The 23,595-nt window shown below is 43.8% G+C and overlaps 1 protein-coding gene across 4 annotated transcripts in view; it reads right to left on the bottom strand.

Annotated features, from left to right (window-relative positions):
- Nucleotides 1–875: 875 nt before the first annotated feature.
- PSD (ARM repeat superfamily protein) overlaps nucleotides 876–23,595 on the bottom strand; it is a 120,261-nt gene continuing 97,541 nt past the window's right edge. The window contains exons 9-15 of one of the 4 annotated variants that reach the window (XR_015187598.1): nucleotides 11,176–11,349; nucleotides 11,036–11,101; nucleotides 10,849–10,947; nucleotides 10,605–10,715; nucleotides 1,957–2,081; nucleotides 1,325–1,563; nucleotides 876–1,243 (exon numbers count right to left, since the gene is read on the bottom strand). Coding sequence is in view for 1 of the 4 variants with exons in the window: in XM_086509035.1 (XP_086365161.1) it covers nucleotides 1,196–1,243; nucleotides 1,325–1,363; nucleotides 1,486–1,563; nucleotides 10,605–10,751; nucleotides 10,849–10,947; nucleotides 11,036–11,101; nucleotides 11,176–11,349 (651 nt within the window). In the remaining 3 variants the exon portion in view is untranslated. Of the gene's footprint in view, nucleotides 1,244–1,324; nucleotides 1,564–1,956; nucleotides 2,082–10,604; nucleotides 10,752–10,848; nucleotides 10,948–11,035; nucleotides 11,102–11,175; nucleotides 11,350–23,595 lie in introns of all 4 variants that reach the window. The other 3 variants (XR_015187597.1, XM_086509035.1, XR_015187599.1) reach the window with 3 other exon arrangements.

Here is a 23,595-nt window from a genome sequence, read left to right as displayed (position 1 = left end):
CCTTGGCAAGATTATGGGGCTTTGGAAGAGCTCTGACATACAAACCCTTAAAAGATCAATCTTTTTCTGCATTTACATTAAGAGTTTAGGAGCATTCAATCAGGGATTTACCACATACCTGTTAGAATAAAGTTTTATTAAGAAATCTGGATTTGCGTTTGCTTTTGCTTTTCTTGCACGTTTTCTCTCTCTCTCTCTCTCTCTCTCTCTCTCAAGATTCATAAACATAGTGACCTATTTGACTTAAATAAGAAATGAGCTGTTTCTTCTCAAGTTGCAGGCAAAGAATGTGGAAGAAGGTATGTTGTGCCACCTCTTTTTCCCCTCTCTCTCTCTCTCTCTCTCTCTCTCTCTCTCTCTCTCTCTCTGTGCAATGCTTATAAATTTGATGATTGCAATACAGGCATCGCCAAGAGTGTTCATTTTTGCCTTAAAAATTTGCCTTTAGGTCATTTCTTCCCACGCAAAAAAAAAAAAAGAACTTGGAACTGATTTCACTGAAGAATTGAAAATTTCTTTACTACCTTTTCTGTGACAAGCAAGAAGAGCTTAATGATGTGAAACAAAGACCTCTTCAATGCAACCTTCAGTGTGTGTGTGTGCGCGCGCGCGCGTGTGTGGTAGTGTAGCAAAATGAGGCACTAAGTGGCTCAAGCCACGAAAACAACAGACTGTCTCACCGATACCATGCTTTGATCAAAAGGCAGAGAACTGTAGCAGGAACATTTCCATGAACCAAATTACAAGAGGCAACAAAGACAATGAATTGATGTGATCTGAGTAACATGACTAACTAACACCTACATGATAAATATATTTAACCAAAAGCATACTGGCAATGAAGCCATACTTAAGTGCCTTGCTTGATCACATAGTGAAGTGAAACAAAATTTATCTCATTACAATATGAAACAAGAAGCCTTTACAAGCAACGTGAATAATCCACCTCAAATTTCAGGTTTTGAAAGTACTCACTTTTGTGCGAGTGAAAGAAAACCATCCATCCCACTCTGCTCAGCCTTATCATGGAAACTAATGCCAAAATTGTTTCCACATAACACGATGACAACCCATCTCAGATGGTTCGCAGTTCTCAATTTGAAAGGGAAAAAAAAAACAAAACTGGTTGAAAAACTCAATGCCAAATCTGGCCTATACCTTGCCCTCGAGAACACACATCCTTACAGTGGGCATTTTACACAGCGATTGCTATTAAAGGCTTCCATGACCTCTTCTTAACTATCTGCAAAAATCGATCAACTAGTGTGAGCTCATACCTAAACTGAATGTATTTCTACCACTAAACATTGGCATGGTAAAATACCTGCAAATTTACACCTTTCGGCAAGAAGCCCCGCCTTGGCTAGGGTCAAATGACAACAGAACCACCTCGTATGCATGTATATTCCGCCTTTCCGAAGCTTAGCTGAGAGATAAGTGCAGGTGAAACAAGAATCACCTGCACAGCAAATGCTATCTAGAAACCACACTTCCATTTTGTTGAGGCTTCAACTTCTCCACAAAAGACTTGTAAAACGACTTGAAATCCTTCATATCTGAGCGCTGCAAAATACAAACAATACTCATGAGAGAGAGAGAGAGAGAGAGAGAGAGAGAGAGAGAGAGAGAGAGCTTTATTAACGTTCATTAACTTCTGGCATGTACATAGTAGTATCAATATGCATGGTGTAAGGATTCTAGTCACTAATCCTTAATTAAGTACTTAAACTCATGATTAAAACTTAAGAAACTGAAACTGAACTTAGAACAAGACTTAGAAGACTCTGTGTTTGATTGATTGATTGACTTGTTGAAAATTGAGTACAATAGGCTCCTTATATAGGAGACGAAGAGACATAAATGAAAAGACATGTCTCTTGGTGAAGAGACATGACTTTAGACGTAAAGACACATCCTTTCGGCGAAGAGCTGCAACCATTGGGTGAAGAGTCGCACCCGTAGAGTGAAGGGGTGTGACCAGTCGTCAAAGGAGTGGCTTTTGACGAAAAGGCACGTCTTTTGGGCGAAGGGATGTGACCATCCAAGCGTAGGGGTTCTGCTTGGCATGGCACTTCGCGTATCTGCAACTAGGAGTAGAGGGGAATTTCAAATTCCGAGCAAACCTTTCCGAGCAATCATTAAAACAAGTAAAACCCAACAACATACAAATGAACTTAAATCATAATAGAAAACATTTAGCATCAAACTACATATTATCTATCTATTATTGTCCCTAAACACCTCCTCCAAAGCACGGCTCCTGGTCATAGATAATCAAGCCATGGTAGATGCTTCGGCAAGTGTGTGTGTGTGTGTGTGTGAAGGTGAGTGCCGCATCAGTCCATCTACCAATTCACTTAGTTATCAATGGCCCAGCTTGAAGAAATGGAAGAGTGCCACATTTGTTGTGAATGTTGCAAGAAGGTTTGATCTACTACAAAAGTGAACGAAGAGGCCCTCCAATAGTAGCGACACAAGCGCACATACAATGCGTGCGATCAAAAGGTTCAATGAGCTGGATGCAGTAGCATCTACGGTAATTCGATTGACACATTCACCATCGTCAACATGTCTACCTTCTCGACTGTAGCATAATCTGCCATGGACACAAGGCTCCAACATCTTCCCCTCCCTTCACGTGCTACTCTTACAAGATTGGATCCCCTTATATGCAACAACTAGGATCCACTCCTCAGCTTCCTTTAACATGTCTGTTGTCCTCATGCTGGAGCCTCTCCACTACCTTGTAGAGTTGTCCCACCCCTATTAGGTTTTACTCTATTTTGTAAAATTTGAACAAAGTGAAATCCTACTGCACGCTTGTCTGAGCACCCCACAGGGTACCCCCCTCCAAGGGGTGACTGGGTTGTTGACTGCTACAACGTACAGCTTTGACACAACGTTGTTGGCTAGGAAAGGCAAATATGAGTGTCTCCATTCATTGGATTTGGTTGGGCAAGCCACGTCTATAGGTGATATGGGGGCGGAGTAAAGGGGTCAATGAATGCGCCTCAATCTGCAAGACAAGCAAGATCCGGGATGTTGGATCGCCACAATAGGGGGGCAAGACTTTTATACATATGACCTCGCATCATGCTCAGGGACACGTGCTAGCCTAGGTGGTTAAGATAGAGTGCCTCGAGGTAGGACATCTAGGGGTCGAAGGGCATCCGTGACATAGGGGCAGCGCTAGTATTTTTTGCAAGACCAAGTTTGATCAACGACAAATTAAACCTCCACCATTAATGCCTTCACGTGTCATATAGCGACAAGGTTGGGCAAGAAAAGGCTAGAAGCCTGTTGGAGTTACACTAGCTAAGGCAAGAAGGTCAATCGTAGTCATTTTCATCAACGACCAGACAAAGGAGTCCGTGTCAGAGTGGACTCTTTTTGAGAATTTTTTGAGTTTTCAAGGCGAGTTCCGGAGACGAGACCCTTATCAACGAGGGCTTCGTGGGCACGACCCGGGGAGGTGATAAAGATCATGTTGATAATGATGACATGAAGGGTAAAGATAGGGCCTACATGATTGTGAAGGCACATGGAAGGAGGGATTTGGAAAGAATGAAGATGAAGTCCTCTCTCTCTCTCTCTCTCTCATATAAGCATAGAGCTTGAAAAGGAAACGGATTACATAACTGATAGTAGGCGATTTTTGAAAAAACCGTATAGAAAGAGTGTTAATATGCAATATTACAAGCTCTATTATTATTGTTGCATCTCTCAAAAGAATTTATCAATGCGAAGACCGCATGTCCACACATTCCTAGTGAGCAAGAACAAAGACGACACCGATGTAATGCACTTAAGCTGAAATTGACAAATGCTGGCAGGAAGGCAAGCTCCTTCTTGGGGGAGCCTAATTATTTGGAAGTATCCTTGCAGCATTTAGCCAAGCAGTCGAGAGCATCAATCGAAGTACGACATTGTTTTGCAATACACAAGGGCGATGAGTTTTGTCGCCGGCCATGGCTGCAACTGCATGACGATTAAGCTTGACGAACGAGTGGCTACATATCTCTCTCTCTCTCTCTCTCTCTCTCTCTCTCTCTCTCTCTCTCTCTCTCTCTCTCTCTCAAAAAACTCTCTGAAGGAGTCCACGCCGGCGTGGACTCCTTCAGAGAGTTCTTTTTGAGAGAGAGAGAGAGAGAGAGAACATACATATATCTGTATATATGTACATATATGTACATACATATATCTGTATCTATATGTATATATATGTACATCTGTATATATATGTATATATATGTACATATATATATGTGTAAGTGTATATATGTACATATATACATTTATGAAGTCCTATAAATAGGACTTGAGCCTCATTTGTGAGACATCTTGTGTGATCACCACACTTGGCCCTTGGCAACGCTGCTCGCACATCCGTACTGGTGTGGGTTCGATGGTATGGGACACCGGCCCTTGTGGCAGAGAGTTACCCGTTTGGTTGCAGGCCCGGGGGTGAGCCCATATTGGCTCTCTGGCTGGGAGATGAGGCTGATGTCCGGTCACTACCTGTGTCTAGGTGTGAGTTTGCATAGATGTGTCGGCGTGTGCGCTTCGTCTCGCGTGGAATGCTTGGCATTGTCGCGTAGCTCTCCTTGAGCCTACAGCAATGGTGCAATCGGATCTCCAATGTGTTGAGCGAGCCGGGCGTAGCGAGAGGATAAAGCTCACGCTCACTCTCTTTCTCTCTCACACACAGTAGACGACAGCGCTAAAGTTTTGATTATGATTAAAAGTCCTTTTTTACAAAATGACCTAGGTACCTTATATACTAAGGCTACCTTAGGTTTACCAAAAATGGGGTTGAAAGGGTCAAATGGCTTTGTATTTACAATCTGGAAGTGCCATTGCACCCCGGCTTCTGAAACTAGAATAACTACTCATTACAAATGACGTTTATAGCCATAATCCGCAGCATTTCATAACTCGCAAAAGATAAGACTTTGGTACGAAACTTGAGTTATGTTGTGTTGTTGACCCAGCAGCGGTCAACAAACAATCTTTCAAATTGTGCTAAATGAAAGATGTGCCCTACTACATTCTTTTCGACTTTAAGAACTTCAAAGATTAGTCCTATTACAAATAACTGATGACGTGGCATGACCAACCGCATGCCAGATAATGACGTGGCACAGACGGTACGAACTGGCGACGTGGCAGTTGCCGGGGCAGGCCATACAAATGTCCCCATAACACGCTGACAGGCTGCTGACGTGGCTGTACAGAATCTCGCTTTTTGCATTGATTGCTAACGTGACAGAACTGTACGAAATTTTGCGAGTTGCGTTGATTGCTTTTTACTTGCAAATTTTTGACCAACTGATTTTGGAAGACTTTGCTTTTGAGTTTATGGCTTTAAGGACTCTGCTTTTAGCATCCCTTTGTAAGTTTATAAGGAGCCCAAGGGCCCCGTTCTCAGAGCATCGGGACGCAGAGTCTGAGTCTCAAGGGCCGAAAGGGGCGCCTGTATTTGGGGCCAATTTCTCTTGGCACGGAACTACATTGGGCGGTGTCGACTCTTGAATTGTGAAGTGTTTTAAGTGAAGCTCTCTTGTTCTAAGAAGCCATCAAAGAAGCAATCAAACAAGCAATTGAAGAAGCGCAACAAGGGGACTGACTACCCCGGTTACTTGGGCTGTCAATCTTCTTTTGCATCTGCACGGAAACAGAAGAAGTATATGCGTTTCGAAGGACTACCCGGTTCTTCTTCCTCTTCTTCCCCGACAATTCTTCTAGCTCTTCCTTTTCCGACTCGAGCAAGGAGGACCAAAAGGGCAAGAAGCGAAGCAAGAAACAAAGTTTTGGAAAGAACAAGAAAAAGGCAAAGAAGATCAAACTCCAACCAATTTCTGATAATTCAAAAGGAGTCATCGTCTCACAGTTCGGACTCCGATGATTACATGTTTTATGCAAAGAAGACACTTTACAGAGCCAACCAGTACGATTTCCTCAAAGACGAGAACAAAAAGATAGAAATTCAAAGAGGGTGGACAATCCGTGAAATTTGAATCCTTTTCTCGATTCCGAGATGCTCCGAAGGCTTTCGCTTTCATTCAAAAGTTTGATATAGCCTTCTCCAAAGGACATTACTCAGAGCACTCCAAGATCAGGAGGGTGGTATCGTTTTTATAGGGAAATGCACGAACATGGTGGTCCACTCTTCTTCTGAGGAAAGAAGCCCCGGCCAAGTGGTTGAAGTTCAAACAGCTCTTTATTTCTTCTTAGTAGACCCAAGAGTACGAACGAGATGTGAGAACCGCTTGGATCCATCTTCAGATGACCAAGGGTGACACTTTAGATGCATATTGCGAAAGGTTTTGGGATTCTTTTCTGCCGACCTCTTCGTTTAAGGAGGTCAGTTTCAAAAAACAGATTGAGCTGTTTTGCACGGACTCCCTACAGAAATCCATTCGAGTCCATACAACAACTGATGGGACATGCTAAGCGGGGATTCTCGATACATTCTGGTAACTTGACCTACACCACTGATGAAGTTTTGACTCAGAGGACCAGACAAACCTCGACAAACGACAATAGAAAGAACAAGAACTCCCAAAAAAAGAAGGATGCACGACCCCGTTTGACTGCAGAACAGAGAAACGACTACCTCAAAGAGGGAAAGTACTTTGGTTGCGAGGAACAAGGGCACATCTCTGCAAGGTGCCCCAAAAAGGTACAACGAGGACAGATTGAAGAAAGGCCTGAGAGTTCTAGAGTAGCGGAAGAACGTGGCAGAAAAGGCAAGATAAAAGCAGGACTGGTACTGAATTGCATGTGAACCGACCCAAGCCAGATGGGTGAAAGTACGGAACTTTGCCGCGCATGGGGCAAAGTAAAAGATTGGGAAGCCCTCATCTTCTTTGATAGAGAAGCCAAGGTCAACTTCACTTCACCTGAATTGGCGTTCGACTCGAGATTACGCTCGACAGGATGGGGCCACCGACGAAGGCAGTCCTAGCGGCGCCGAGACGGGATGTAGCCATTACACCTGTCATTGGCAAACTTCGTTTCCAGTGTCGGGGGTATTTAGGGCACGAGGACTTTTACATAATGCCTTTGGAAGGGTGTGACGTCCTCCAAGGAATCCCTTGGTACCATAAAAAAAACGCCGTGGTCGACTATAAGGCCAAGAAAGTGACCTTGACCAATGAGAAGGGCAAGAAAATTGTACTTGATGTAAAATTGAAGGGCAAGTCCGTCCCTATCGTATCAGCTTCGGCCATTTCAAAATTATGAAATCCAATCTTTTTGTTTACTCGATCTATTTGAAAGAAATGAATGATGAACAACGAACGAACATGTTTGAATTGCACAAAGAACGACAAGAATTTCTACACACGCGTAGGCTTGCCAAGTGAGTTAGCTCCATCTCATCTTGAGGACCACACTATTGATCTGATACATGGAATCACACCACCGAACCAGCCACCTTATCGTGTTAGTCGGGCCCAGAATGAAGAAATCATGAACCACGTGAAAGACCACCTTGAAAAGGGTCTCATCCAGCCTAGTACTTCACCTTATTGTTCTCCGCTTTTGCTAGTACTAAAGAAAGACGGATCTTGGAGAATGTGCATTGACTATAGAGGTCTCAATAAATCAAGATCAAGAACGGATTCCCGATTCCAAGGATCGATGATATTCTTGAGGATCCTCTTGTTTTAGAAGGATTGATTTGATAAGTGGATATCATCATATCAGAATCGCTCAAAGAGGTGTCTACAAGACAACCTTTCGGACAAGCTTTGGTTTATACGAATTTTTGGTGATGCCTTTTGGAGTTACCAATGCTTGAGCGACTTTTAACCGAAAGAGGGATAGGATTTTCCGAGAGCATCATTCTTTTCTGGGCACTTTCTTTGATGATATTATAGTTTTCTCCAAGAATGAAGCAGAGCACCGACACCATATGCTACAGGTCTTTCAGGCATTGCGTGATCATAGACTGGTTATTAATGCCAAAAAGAGCGACTTTTTCTTGCTCAAGATACATTTCTTGGGACACATCGTCTCAGCAGCAGGAGTACAGATGGACCCGGCCAAAATTGAGACTATCCGTAATTGGCCTGACTTGAAGAATATTGAGGAAGTTAGAAGCTTTTTGGGCTTGTGTTCTTACTACCGGCAGTTCACTCGGAAGTTTGCATAGATAGCTTCGCCTTTGCACTTACTGACAAAAAAAGGAATCCCTTTCTCGTGGGGACCGACATGGGTGACGGCTTTTCAGACGCTTAAGGAAAAATTGACTTTGGGTATCACGGATACTATTGTGCTGACAGTATTCCTTTGTATGACTTTATGAAATGGACTTCCCGAAATTGAACATGAATGATTTGTACTCTCTTTGTTTGAGTGCAGGAACTAAAAGACGAAATGACTGCAACATTTTGGTCTTATAAATCTCTATAGACATGATCACAATAAGGATTAGTTAATCCGACATCAGTGAGGTCAGGGATGGATCTAGATGCGATTACTAAATACGTTGTTGGTAGTCATGGTCTGAGATTTGGAATGAATTTTGTTGTGATTGATTTGTCATGTGATGTCATGTGTAGTGATATGACTGTCGTCTTTGTAAAAGTGCTAGATGTGTCGTGTCTAGTGCGTCGGTACTTACAGTCAGTGTCTGCTAATATGGTTTATGGCCTTTATCTGTTTGGCAAGCCTAATTGACGGCGATTACAATTCTTTCAAAGGGGGGTATGTCACAAATTGATAACGTGGCATGACCACCCGCGTGCCAGATGATGACGTGGCAAAGACGATACAGACTGGTGATGTGGCAGACAGTACGAGCGTCTGAATTACGTGCTGACACGCTGCTGACGTGGCTATACGGAATCCCGCTTTTTGCGCTAACTACTGACGAGGCAGAACTGTACAGAATTTCACAAGTTGCACTGATTGCTTTTTACTCGTCACAGATATTTGGCCAACTGATTTTGAAATACTTTGATTTTGAGTTTATGGCTTTTGGGGCTCCGCTTTTAGCATCCCTTTGTAAATTAATAAGGAGCCCAAGGGCCTCACTTCTCAAAGCATCTGGACACAGAGTCTGAGAGCTGAGGACCCGTGGGAATTGTACTTTGCTCAAAGATTAATACAAAAAGAAATACTGAAAGGGGCGCCATTCTTTGGGGCTAATCTCGCACGGAACTACGGCAAGCCGTGTCGACTCTTGAATTGTGAAGCGTTTTAAGTGAATCTCTCGTGTCACAATAGAACCTAGACTTGGAGACTAACACAATGCTTGTATTGCCTCAAGAAAATAACATCCTCCTCCTACTTGTCCACCTAACAGAGGAAGCCAACGGTGCAAACCCATGCCTTACTATCCCCCTACTACAATACTTGCAGAGGTGAAGGCCTTGAGAAATTTATCGAAGAGGTAATTAATTATGGAGATCAAAGAGGCACGCCTATTGCTTCTAATGTAGCTTGGAAAAGGTCTTCTCTTGTAAAGCCCCTCTTTGGGTGGGAGAGCTTTGGCTATCACTTTCCCGTGCTCCAAAAAATGGCGTTAAGGGTGCTTGCTCAAGTAAACCCTCTTCTCTTATGCCTCTTCTATTATGCCCTCTTCTCTTATGCTTCTTCCTGTTTGTGTGCTTTAGGATTGTTCATCAGGTGCATGTGAGAGAAATTGGTTTGCCTACTCTCTCATACACACTAAGATCCACAACCTACTCTCGACAAAGCCAATGGTGCCACTCACCTATTGTCACTCTCATTTATGTATGTTGCGCTCTATGCACGAGATGCATATGGCTCGACAAGTGCTTTCCAATATGCTACATCTAAGTACTTAGTTCTCACATGATATCTTACATTTATGTACTAAGTTCTACTTCTTGTTTACAATGGGAAATAGGTCAATGTCACAAAGTGATGACGTGGCATGGCCTAACTGACAGAACCCAACCGAAGGGCCTAAACCCTAACAAGAGAAGCAGAAAAAGTTTTTACAAACTTCCTGACGATGATCGACAGGCAGAAAAGATAAATAGGGTTAGGACTTTAAAATCCTAACCCTACCAGCTCAAAAGACCTAAGCCTTTAAAAATGAAGTATACAGACCAGCCTGGAATTCCCATTGACTGCTGACGTAGCACTGTACGGAATTCCGTGATTTGGTTGGGGCCAATCTGTGTCATATTCTCTCTCTCCCTCTCTCTTCGTATGTACAGATGAAGTGTTGGATTCCATTCACATGCGATAAGTCACACAAGCTTTGTGTCAAAAAGCTACGAGGAAATCTAGACAGCATAATTGGTTCCATTTTCTGTTTTTACTGTTCCTTGGTGGTCCCATTAGCCGGTTTGGATTTACAGAAGGGTTGGGGGGGGGGGGGGGGGGGGGGGGGGGGGGGGGGGTTTTTTGGGGGAGGGTGTTTAAAGATATATTTTAAAATCATAGGAGCAACACCAAAAGACCTCAAAAATACCAAGAGAATCCATGCATTTTCTTTTTACATGCTGGAACACAGTTTTAGCTTAGCAAAACAAGTGAAAAAGTTGGTTCATTCATTGGCCATCTACTCATTCAGAAACAGCGTAGTTGGATAAAAACTGCATTGTAATCAAAGAATAATTAACCTGAATATGAAAGCAGTACTGTTCTGCCATATTAGGGGGGCAATGAACAGCAGGTAGCACTTGAGTTGCTTGATGAATCAAAAACTCATTGCCGCAATAATCATATATCACCTTTTGAGCAGCAACGATTTCACCAAATAAATTAAACTGCAAAATTAAATGGCCCTTAGAATACTAGACACAATTTGAAACACCTTGATGATGTAAATCCCAAGAATACATATAAAGGTTATTGGGCATTTACTGTATTTGCATCACGCAAATTGAAAGATGGCTCCAGAACACTGTACACACAGCACTTTGCAGCAAATGTTTCAACAATGAAGCCCCGAAATCCTGGGACCTGGAGCAAACATAAGAATGTAAGTCTCTATGATTTACTCAGCAGGAAAATTTATCCTGAGAGAAGCACTTCAATCAACTTAGATGACCTTTTCCTCCTCAACTCGAGTACCACACCAGTCTTTTACAAGACGTGTGAAAATCTGCACACAAACCTAGTATACAGAAACAGATACATTAGTTAGCTTGAATCCCGATTTTCAAATCCCATTGTAAGCAGGATGTTTACCTTTCTAACAAGTACATCTTTATGCTGGCAAGAAGCAACCAAGACTGATTGAATAACGTCATTCAAGAGATGACTGTTTTTGGATGATAGCAATATAGAAGAGAGCTCATTACTGGTTATTCCTTGCAAAAATGTGAAATAAACTCGCTCGAGCTCTTGTAAATTCTGCATTTCCTGCAAAAATCCATGCACGACGAAGCACATAAATGCACACATACCAGCGGATCCACCGATATATGTGTGTGTGCATGCCCAGGTGCCTTTTATATACAAACTCACACAACTTGAAAAGGCTATACAGAACAAGCGAGTGAGTGACCAAGAACGCCACTGTCAGGACCCCCAATGGGTATTTGAAATTTATTTATTAATTGGGCTTTCAGGATGGAACTGATCTATACAAGTCTCTATACACTTGAGTTGCTCCAGCATGAAGCGTGGTGGCGGTGACCTGTCATCTTTGCACTTAGATACAGCATGGATATTCCCAACCAACTCAATGCCAACTCTACCCTGGTGTGTGTTCTCTTCCCCGAAGCCTTGACCCCTCTTGTTCAGAGTCCAAACGTTAGGCGTCCGTCTAGAGAGAGAGCTGCTTAGAGATCGCAACCGGTTTATAGAGAGGAACACGTTAGATAGAGAATCAGCACTTCTAGAGAGCGAGTGAATCTCCACCGAGATTATCATTGTTCACTTGGTATCCTCAAACCAAGAAAGCAGACGGAGATGGGCAGGTCTGCCTCCTCTATTAGAACATCTGAAGCTGGGTCAAAACCGTGTCTCCACTGACGAAAGTGGGCTCGAACTACTCGGATGGTCAAGGGACTCATGGATATGACCTTGGACGCCATCTCGGAGGTCTCAAACTCGATCTAATAGTAGCCTCATCCGAGGAACTGAACGTCCAAGATCTTGCCCACTCTGCGAAAAGGCGGGCCTCGAGAAGATCACACAGCTCTCCTTTGCTAGGTCTTGTGTTGAGAATCTTGCAGATGACGGAAGTCGCCTGCACGCATTCTACCTCTGCAGCTAGGCTCGCTTGCTCTATTGGTGAGAGAGCAAGTCGAATGGTGGGCTCAGCGGGGTCCGGCGAGGGGGCTTCATTGGAGTCCCTCTGCGGTGGAGCATGAGCCTCCATCTGTATCTGCTGTTGTGGAGAAGAAGCGAAGGAGCATCCACGAAAAGGAGACTCCTGCTGGACCGAGCACGTCGATGGTGCTGGCGAAGCCCGTCAAGCAAGAAGGGAGAGGGAGAGGGCTAGAGGTAGAGTGCAAGCGTGGGGCGGACAACGGGGAGGGCGACGGGCGGGGATGGCCAGCGGGCAGCTGGCTGCAAAGAGGGCAGCGGCGGGGTAGCGTGAGGGGCAGCGGCGGGGCCTGATGCAGGCTGGTTAGCGAGAGTGGCAGCGGACGAGGCTGAGCGCGCTGGAGGCGGGCAGGGTGGGCTGCGCGAGGAGGAGAGGCCGAGGGTGCAACACAAGGGCACGGGGTAAGGCAGCGATGGCGAAAGAGGGGGGGGGGGGGGGGGGGGGGGGGGGGGGGTGTTGTTGTGTGCGAGCACGCTCTTTGATCCGAGCCAACTAGCTAATTGCTGGCAGTAATTCATGCTCTCACTAGTTGGAAACACTATCTGCAAGGGGCTGATTTTGTTGTCCAAACAAATCATCAAACCTTGCGATATTTTCTCACACAAACGAAGTTGTCTGAGAAACACATGTAAACATCTTGTCAATGTTCCATTTCCAGATTGTGCATGTGCAAGGGAAAAAGAACGTGGTGGTTGACGCGTTGTCACGAAAGCCCCAAATTTCAGCAGTGTCAATTCCATACCATTGTGAACTAGACGAAATGAAGACACAATATGCTGAAGATTCACATTTTGTAAGGATCTATGATCAGCTTGTTGATGGGCAACATCATGAGCACCATATGCTTAAGAATGACTTTCTCATGATGCATGGAAGTTATGCGTTGATAAACAGTTACAACCAAAGGTTTTGATGGAAAGTCATGCTCCACCTTATGCTGAGCATCGTGGAATTGATGCAACAGTGAAAGGGGTTGAGGCTTTCTTCTACTGGCCAGCTTTTCGTCAAGATTCTGACACATTTATAAGATCATGCTTAGTTTGCCAAAAAGTCAAATTTGACTTGCAAAAGCAACCGGGATTGTTGCAGCCATTGCCGATCCCTGATAGGCCATGGGAAAGCATAGTGATGGACTTTATCTTTAATCTTCCAAGGACACAAACAAGCAATGATTGTATTTGGACTATCATTTGTAGGTTCAGTAAGCAGGCCCATTTCATTCATGTTAGGAAGAAGATAAAGCCTGAACACATGGTTAAGATATTCATGAGTAATATCTTAAAGTATCACGGAATGCCTCAGTCAATTGTCAGTGACAAGGATCCACGTATGACGAGTCTTTTCTGGAAGGCATTGTTTGAGAATATGGGCACTACGCTAAAGTTCTCATCTTCGTTTCATTCGCAAAGTGATGGACAATCAGAAGAGGCAAATTTTAATGTCCTAGGTCTGCTCAAATCTTATGAGTCAGAGCACAAGGCAACTTGGGAACACCATCTCCCATTGGTTGAATATGCTTACAATAACACTGTGCATACGTCAACAGGTAAGGCACCATTTGAGATAGTGGAAGGAGGGAAGAAAAACCGCCCATTTTGCAGACTAAGGACAAGATATTTGAGGCAGACAAGTATGTGTAATATATGGATGAAACATACAGGAAGATAAAGATTGCTTTTGAGAAGACTAGGGCTAAGCAAAAGAAAGTTGCTGATCGTCACCGTCGTGAACTTGTATTTTCACTTGATGATTGGGTGCTTTTGCGCTTTGAAAAGGCAAGGTTAAGGAAAAAGAAAGGCAAGAAACATTTGTTTCCTAAGCTCAGTATGCGATATTATGGTCCTTTTCAGATTTTAGAAAAGATCAACGATGTAGCTTACAAGTTGAAGCTACCAGAAGGCTGGAAAATACATAATGCTTTTCATGTCAGACCCTTTGTTGGTGATGTGCCACAGAATATGCTTGATGAGGAACAACCCGAAGTGGAAGAATTGGATGAGATCCTTGTTGCTAGATAGATAGTGGCACATAAGGAAAGGAAGGTTAGAGGAAAGATTGCAAGACGCTACTTGGTGAAGTTCGAGAACTATCCATCTTTGGATGCCAAATGGATGGTAGAGCCTGAATTGGTTGATTCACCTCAGCTATTGCAGCTGTATCTTGGAGCCTTTCAGATGGAACCCACAATGACTTGATGTAGCCTTTTTGGAGCAAGGTAAGAGCATGGTTCATGATGCTCAAGAGAGTAGTTAAACAATTGTATCTACTCCATCTATACAGAATTTAGCTAGAGAGGTTTGTACTTGAGAGTACACTAGAAGACTTCTATGCCTGATATATGTGTGGTAGCTAGGTTGGTGGGATTGTTTAATCGTCGAACGATACATTTGACCTACACAAGTGCAATTACACTATGTGTGTGTGTGTGTGTGTGTGTGTGTGTAGTGGGTGCAGGTCTACAGCTTTGATGGAAAGCTTGCCTTCTCCTCTGTCTCATGTAGCGCGATGATTTGTTCTCGTGCATCTCTCCCCTTTGGCACATATGGTAATGCCCCACTAGTTGGGCTACTCAGATGAATATGTACAATTCTCGGGTTTATGCGCGTTTGCCAAGGCAAGAGCTTTCTGAACAGGAACCGGATTAGCTAACTGCTAATCCTCCACACAGGTACGCACAGTTCCATCGCAAAAGATTGAGAGTTTGGAGAATTTTCTCGCGTGAAAACTCGTCCAATTCATAGGGGAACTGTCTCATTGCGTGGAGGAGCCCTTGAGACGTGCGCAGGCGTGTTCGCTCTGCTAAAAACGATCCGAAACAGAGAATTACAGCCTGCTGTGTTTTTCTGCAGGTTTAGGGTTTCACAACTAAACTGCAAGGGAACACCAGGGGAGCTCTGTGAGAGCTTGGGATGCGTGTACAAGGTTTTGGGCACCCGACAGCAGAAAAACAGAGAATTACAGCACGCTGAATTTCTGTGACATCTCACCAGAAAGCTCCTAAATTGCAAGGGAATCCGTACTAGACAGGTGTTTTTGACCTGCAAGGGCTTTTGCGCTGCTGTGCTGCCGAAATCAGGTCAGAAACCTGCGTTTTCAGCCCTCGCCAGGTTTGGACAGCTTTGTGAGAATTTGGCCTAAGTGTATGGATCGTCAACTGTTGATTGATTAAAGAAATACCGAAAGGGGCACCAATTTTGGTGCCTACAAGGTGTCGGTCTCGTGTGCGCAGTGACATTCTAGTCGTTGGACACAACTCTGTTCTCTTTTCTTCACAGAGCTCTGTATAAAGTTAATAGGTAATTGAAATACTACCGCCCTCTACATTGTACAGGCCGGTTATATTAGGCCCCTCTGCCATTATCTATAAGTTAGTAGGTTAGGTTTTTAACCCTAACCCTTTTTGGGCCTCTTCATCAGAATCTACAAGTTAGGCTATGCCACCTCATAAATTTGTGACATACCCTCCCTCTTGAAAGAAATGTAATCTCCCTCGATTCAGACTGCAAAACAAGCATAAAACAAAAACTAGCTCAGTAGACACTCACAGTAATGACTTACTAGACTATATAGATCCAGCATTGGCACAAGGACGACAATCACTGAACATTCACACCACATTCATATCTTATCCCCGTTGAGATCTCAGACGAGAATCATGATCATTGTAACTTATTTAGCAATCACATCCAGACCGTGTTGATCTTTTGATGGATGTCTTGATCTACTAAATCTCGTTACTATCACGTTCACATCACCCATCATGTGACTAGACAAAATGTTGCAATCATTTTATCTTTCTGACACGTACTAAAGAAACACATCCATGAGAGAGCACACGTAACAAATTATTTTAGAAATTTCCATTTCAAACGTGCATCTTTTCATAAAGTCATTCAACAAAACATTGTTAGCCTGTTAATATCTCTGAAATCTCAAAAAAAAATCAGTGACTTTATTCTCATCGAGGTAACCTGTGACAAAGAAGTGGAGTGGTTCCCCTCTTGTGCAATCCACACCGCACCAAATTCAACCTGCTAATTCATTTGGTAACTTTCGTAGTCGTCAGAGCTAAACCAAAAGCCTCAAGGTAAAGCTCTAACATCCAAGGGAAATCTGCTACGCCGTCCTTCTCGCTCCCTATCCACTGGCACTTCCCCTTTGAAAGGTCTCAAGAGACTCAAATGGAATGCATTGTGAATCTTTCAAAAATCTCATAGCTTCAGTCGGAAGGAAACATCATTTATCTATTCCTATACATGGACAGGCCCACAATATCGCATACAAGCTTTGGAAAATGCCTCTCCTTACCCTTCCGCTTTCGTAGGCGTGCTTTCTCCAACCGAAGCAGCACGCAATCATTTTCCTTCAAATGCAAGTCACGTCGATGCTTGTCCACTACCTTCTTATGCCATGCTTGAGACTTCTGCAAAGCATCCCTTACCTTGGCAAAACCAGTGTCTAGCATCCTGTGTATATTGATATGCTTCAAAAAACTTGTCCTTGGTGCTCAGAATTGGTGGAACGTTTCTGACACCCTTGACGATGGCACCTTCCCTGTAGACGTTCACGCTATTGTAAGCTAACTCCACCGAGTTTTATCATTAAAGATATAGGACTTCAACAAGTCTAAAACCATTGAGTTGGCTATCTCCGATTGCCAATCTGTCCATGTATGAACTGAGGATGAGAAGTCAAGGCGTGTGCCTATATTCTCCCATATTGCTCTCCAAAACAAGCTCGTAAATCTGGGGTCTCTATCTGACACTATAGATTCAAGCATGCCATGTAATTGTAAAATCTGAGAGAAGCAATTTGGCCAAGTGATCGGTTTTCACTATCTCCTTTACTAGAATGACGTGAGCCTACTTACTAAATCCGTCAATGATTGTCCAAATTCCATCCTGCCCACTCTGAGTCTTAGGAAGATCAAAGATAAGGTCCATGGCTATACTCTCCCAAGGTCCGTTTGCAATGGGTAAAGGCTGTAAGAGTCCTGGTGCTTTATGTTTGTCAAGCTTGACCTTCTGACACACCAATGTGTGTGTACAAACTCATCCACATCCTTTTGGAACAGAGTAGAAATACTTTTCTACCCATTTCAAGGTACTCACGATGCCTTTATGCCAACAAAAGGTGAACTATCACACTCAATTAACACCTTTAATCGTAAATCCTTAGTGACACACATGATAGTCTTTTTCATAGAGAACCTTCCCTGATAGTATAACTTGCAATTGTCTCATCATTTCATTTGCTTATCCGAAAGCTACCTTTGGGACAAGAAGTATTTCAACCCTTGATGATCTGTAAACACTGTGAAATCTGCTCCGAGTAAGAAATGTCTACACTTAGTCAGAGCTAACAGCTCCTCCCTGTAGATCTATGCAATTTGTAACGGGAGGGCACCAGTGCCAACGGAAAAGAGCAGATTGAACACCTTTAAGCACTTTAAATAACAACAAAACTGAAAGAGATGCATGACACGAGACGCAGAGTGGCGGAGTTCCAACCATGAGATCACTGGCCCCAAACCCTGCACCCCTTTCAGTATTTCTTTATATTGCTTCAACTAAGTACAACACCGGTACTCTGTCCTTTGCACTTCCACACTGAAACGTGCCAGAGACTGAGCTCATGGCACATATTTAAAGGCCCTTGACCCTCTAAAAGCAGTATATGAAAAGCATACAACTCAAAGCATCTGAACTCAAAAACTGGCGCAAAAGGATTGCCCGTACAATCTGCCACGTCACAAGAAGTTAGCAAGATTTACGGGGATCCATACAATGCCACATGGCAATCACCGCGATTCACGAAAATCGTTCGTACATCACTTACGTCTAATTACATACCCAGGCCATCTCACCCAATTAGGGATATTTTGTGGTTGGCACATCACAACACAACACAAATGCTCGCATATACATGTTACAAGACACAACGAACAACGCTGCTAAGTACTCTCCTGAGACAGACGGTTTGCGATGTGAAGCCACTTAACGACTACCTGGTCACTCCCCCGGCAAATAACCTAAAAAGGTCCGTGTCGTAATCTCAAAGGAATGATAAAACCAAACACTCCCCAAACCACAGCCTACGTTGCCCGGAGGATTCAAGGATACAACTAAACGCTCCCCAGACATCCTGTATACGTCGTTTAGAGGTTTTCTAGCGTACAACGAAACGCTCCCCGGTCATCTCGTCTCCGTCGTTCAGAGGTTTTCAAGCATACAACAAAACGCTCCCCAGACACCCATCCTGGAGTAAATCACCAATCGTTGAAACCAATATTAAAACCAGAGTCCAACAATTCCAATCGGCACCACAACAGGTTTAAAGCACATAATCCATTTCAAATAAATTGCAAACAATACTTTCTCAAACAGAATTCAAAAGTATCTAAATACAAAACATCTAGAAAATTCACTTAAGTTTTTGTTCGGACATCCGAACTTGGAGGATGATTGGCTTATACTTCTGCATGAGGGTAATGGTACGGTTCCAGATATGGAGTGTCGCGTCATTCTTGTCGTGACAAGGCATTCCCAAGAGAACGTCGCAATTACCTAGCTTCATGATGTGGAAATCCGCTTTTCCATGGTATCCTTGGCATTGGAAGAGCCCCAATAAGCGGGACCACTTTGTCAGTTTGTCCGGTAGCTAGCCCAGCTTCAATTTCGCATCATGATCAAAGTCCATCTGCTTCACAAATTCTGGATGGATGAAATTTTCGATAGCTCCGAGATCAAAGAAAATAAGGGCTTTCGAGCCGTTGACTTTGCCATATGCTCGGCACAATTCGTTTGTACTTTTGAGGTTGATGCCATAGATATCAAGTACTAGTCCAATAGATTATAACACGTCTAACTCTCTTAGCCGGAGGTGGCCCTAGGGATCTTTCTGCTGTTGGAGTTGGAGGTGGCTGTGAAGACGTCAAGGCTCATTGAGGACATGTATTGAAGGTATGCCCAGCTTGAAAATAGACAAAGCATCGGCCTTCTTGTAGCAGGATTTCTCGTTGACGTCGTGTCACACGAGGCATTTGAGGTTGACTTTCACATGATTCTCGCAAATTTGTTTGTAGTTGCAAGGAGTTCTGATTGTTTGCCAAAGTTGCTTCTGTGATGAACTCAAGCTTTCCTTTCATAAGTTCGTAGCCGACTACTGCATGGTCCATACGCTCTTGCATGATTGATACTTGCTTGGACAAACAATATTCCTGCAATGGTGATGGCTCGCACTGGTCCTCCAAGGAAATCAACTTGAAGAAAGACATTGGAAGATAGACATCAAGAAACCTTTGGTTACAGTCTTCGATAGTCTCTGTGGCAAGAATTTTTAAGTTGCCCCATTTCGACAACATATGGACTTAAAAGAGGGAAGTTATATAATTGCGCGCAAAAATTGTCTTGAAAGCTTGCCATGTCCTTGGGGAATGCGGTTGTGTCCCGATTGAACTCCACACCACTGCATAGCATTCCTTTAAGAAATTCCGCAACTCGAGAAATTTTGGATTCTTCCGTAAAGTACCCCAAAGCATAGACGGTGTCGAATTGTTCAAGGCACTGTAAAGATTTCTTTCGATCTTTCACCCCAGAAAAGGTGAAAAATTTTACTATAGTGCCGACATCTTTGAAATCCTTTGGCTTGATAGGTGTGTACCCCAAATACGGATAATAAGCATATCCATACGGGGCCCGAGCTCCAACCATTGTATCCTGGTGGCGGTGATGGTGGGTGGGGGAGGTGGTGGCAACGCCGATGGCAGAGGCACCACATTCCTGAACACTGCCTTGATCGGAATAGACAGTTGAGAAGATTGCAGATTAGAGGCTCTTGCACTTTCTAGTGTCGGAGGAGAGGGTACCACCTCGTGCATCAGAGGGGGTAACATGTCATTCGGAAACTATTGGAAACTTGGCGACATCAGGAGATTCAGCTGAGGTTGCCGCAAAAGTATGTCGCGAAGCTCGTCGAGAAAAAATTCCAGGTACTCTGCCAAATCCATCAACGCCATTGTGCGTTGTCTGTTCTCAGTAGGACCAATATGCTTTCAGAAAAGCACACAATTCGAGCTCTGATACCACTGTAATGGACGGGCACCAGAGAGAGATGCACGACACACGAGACGCGGAGTGGCGAAGTTCCACCCCAAGAGATCACTAACACCAAACCCTAGCATCCCTTTCAGTATTTTTTTTATCGCTTCAACTCTGTACAACACCGGTACTCCCTCTGCACTTCCACGTGGAGAGGATGAGCCCATTGAACTCTCAAAAGTTGGCACAGAGGGACTGTCCGTACAATCAGCAATGTAACCAACAGTCAGCGCGATTTACGGGGATCCGTGCGGTGCCATGTGGAAGTCAGCACAATTCGCGGAAATCATCCATACAACAGTTACATCATGTGTTTTACGCAAGGGAACTTGTGTGTGGGAGTGTGGGTCCTGCTTTATTTTATCATAGGCCCCATCGAACAGAGTCTCATAAGTTAGACAGACTTTTCTAATAGTTAGGCCCACTCGGCAAAAGGCTTCGTAACTTGGTAAAACTTCTTTTGCTGCTTCTTCTCTTAGGGTTTAGGCCCCTCGGCCGAGATCACATGACGACTAGGGTTGGGTCTGAGAAACCCCAACCAGTCAAGCCTTCAATGGCTTGACATGCCAATAGTTTGTGACACAAATCTCTCTCGTCTGGAGAACATTCTACCCTCATAGGCTATCTCACGACTCTCCTGGATTAAGACCGTTCCCAGACTACTACCACAAGCATCAATGTAAACCTCGAAAGATTCTGCAAATCTGGTAGAATCAAAACTTTCTTTAGAGTGTGTTGAATGTTCCAATTTTTGAGGGTCCCCAAGTAAATGGACCTCCTTGTGAGTCAAGTTATAAATGGAGAAGCAATCTCCATTTGTACACCCTCTACTGAACGATGTGTCCCAAAAAGTGCATCTTTGGTAGGAAAAGCTTCCTCTTTTTCCGTTGACTACCAATTTGTGTTGTCCAAGTGCCTAAAAACCTTGTAAGAGATGGTGTCTATGATCTGCTTCAATCTTGGAGAATACAATGATGTCGTCAAAAAAAGTGCCCACAAATGACCTAGACTCTCAAAAAAGGTCGATCACTTGTTGAACGTTGCAGGAGCATTTTGTGAGACCAAAAGGCATCACCAAATATTTCTACAATCCGTAGGATTTCTAAAGCGGTCTTGTATACATCTCCAAGAGCAATCCTGATCTAATGATAGCCACTTTGCAGGTTGATTCCGCTAAAACACGGGGAACCCTGTAGCCTGACATGGAGCCCTGTAGCCTGTCAAGTATATCATTGATCCTCAGTATTGGAGACCTATTCTTGACGGTGATTTTATTGAGAGCTTTGTAGTCAATGCACATTCTCCATGATCCATCTTTCTTTAAGACTAGAAGCACTGGCGAGCAATAAGGTGATGTAATTGGCTAGATTAGACCCTTTTCAAGAAGTTCTATCACTTGGTTCATAATTTCCTCATTTTGGGCTCTACTTACTCTATAGGGTGGCCCGTTCCAAAGTATCAGATCAATCCTGTGAACTTCTGGTTTCTCAAGGGTAGCCCTCCATGCAAACCCTTAGAGAAACAATCGGCTTGTCTGAAGCATACGTTGCCGGCATGCATTCCAAAGCCCCCCTTGGCATGCCCCATAAGTCTTTCAATGGAGTCGCGGACTTTTGCTTTGGGCAATATCACCAAATCTCCTAGGGTAGACCACAACAAAACCGCTCAACCTGTTGCTTGAAGGAAATTTTCTTAACAGAAGAGACTCGTGAAAAAGTATCCCAAAACCTCTGGCAATACGTGCCCAAGGTATCTTCTTTTCTCATCCTCAGATGATACCAAGCCATGATGACCCTCTTCATACTCTTTTGTAAGCCATGTTGAAGTGAAGACAAGTTTGAATTTCAACCATTTTGTAGGTGATTCCTTGCGCAACAGTAGGGTAGACCACAATGTCTGGAAATTACCTTTCAGATAAGACACCGTACTTCATACTTTGGAGTAGTTTGAGAAACAGTGCCCCAAAAAGCCACTGTCAAACTGTTGTATGAACGCAAGGACTCGATGGGTGTCTTTGTAGCCTGAAAACATGTCAAACTTGAGTGCTTGCAACCCTCTTTGAAATCCTTGGTCTTCTTGCCCTTTTTTCTCGAGGTGGTCATACTGATTCAGACGATGTAAAGGTCTTCTCTTATTTCCATACATTGGCCCATCAAAGTCAGAACTGTCACAAGATGAGGAATCCTCGTCGAAACTGTCAAAATGCTTGCAGTGCTTTCTATACTTTTTATGAGATCTGCTTTTCTTGTTCTTCTGGGTCTTCCTCCCCTCCCAGTGCTCTGTGTCCTGCTCCCTGGAGTCAGAGGAAGAGGAACTCTTTGAACATACAAATGAAGAAGATGATAAATTGGGATCATCCTCAAAGCAAACATGCTTCTCGATTTGCATGCTTCCTCGGAAGTAGATTCTTAATTTGTTGAATGGCTCTTCTTCCGATAACTCTTGGTATTCTTCATCAGTTTGCCGACCTTGTGCCCAAGGGTGTCGTCAAACAAACTCTTCTTGCAAGTAGAGTGTCACGTGCGCACTTCACTTGCGCCACGTGGACATGCTTCTACCATATTCTAGCATGAGTCTTAGCTTAGGACTGAGCCTGGCATCTTTGTGAGCCTCTAGCAAGACGTGCATGCCCAGATCGATCATAGTTGCATACCCTCTCTTGCACAGTACAGTCATTTCAACATGAGCATTTTCCAAAGCATAGAACCCTTTTTTCCAAAGTACACATTTTGCACTTATTTATTAATATGTGGCTTTTGTTGGAAAAGCACGTAGGGAAAATTGCTAAGAAACTATAAAAGAAACCCATTGGGCACATCAATTGTTGCACTCGGCAGGTGGTCTCTCACTCAACAATACCCACGCAGCAGCATCAACATTTTTGGAGCAGATTTCAGCCATCAGCGTTTTTGCAACAATACCATCCCTTTAGCCTCGTCGCATCCCCGACTCCATTCCCGGCAACAGATCCTCGCCGGAAAGCCATCCATTGCGACAACTTTTAGTTTTCAGCCTTAGCATTTTTCAGCCTTGACGCAGTCATCGTCAACACCATCGTTGTCGTCGACATTTTCATCGTCATTGCATGTCCCGGACTTGACGACGATGGGGGACTTGACGACGACCCATTGTCATCGTCATCATCTTCATCACCATGACACAATCCTTACATCAGTGCCAGTTCTTAGCCTTACAGATCAGCCGGCGTTTCCAGTTCTCAGCCCTTAACACAAC

The sequence above is a fragment of the Adiantum capillus-veneris genome, chromosome 3, assembly GCF_014529385.1.
Source record: "Adiantum capillus-veneris isolate H3 chromosome 3, ASM1452938v2, whole genome shotgun sequence".
Classification (NCBI taxonomy): Eukaryota; Viridiplantae; Streptophyta; class Polypodiopsida; order Polypodiales; family Pteridaceae; genus Adiantum; species Adiantum capillus-veneris.
Note: the sequence above shows the minus strand (reverse complement) of the source record. Positions and strands in the feature narration are given on the sequence as shown.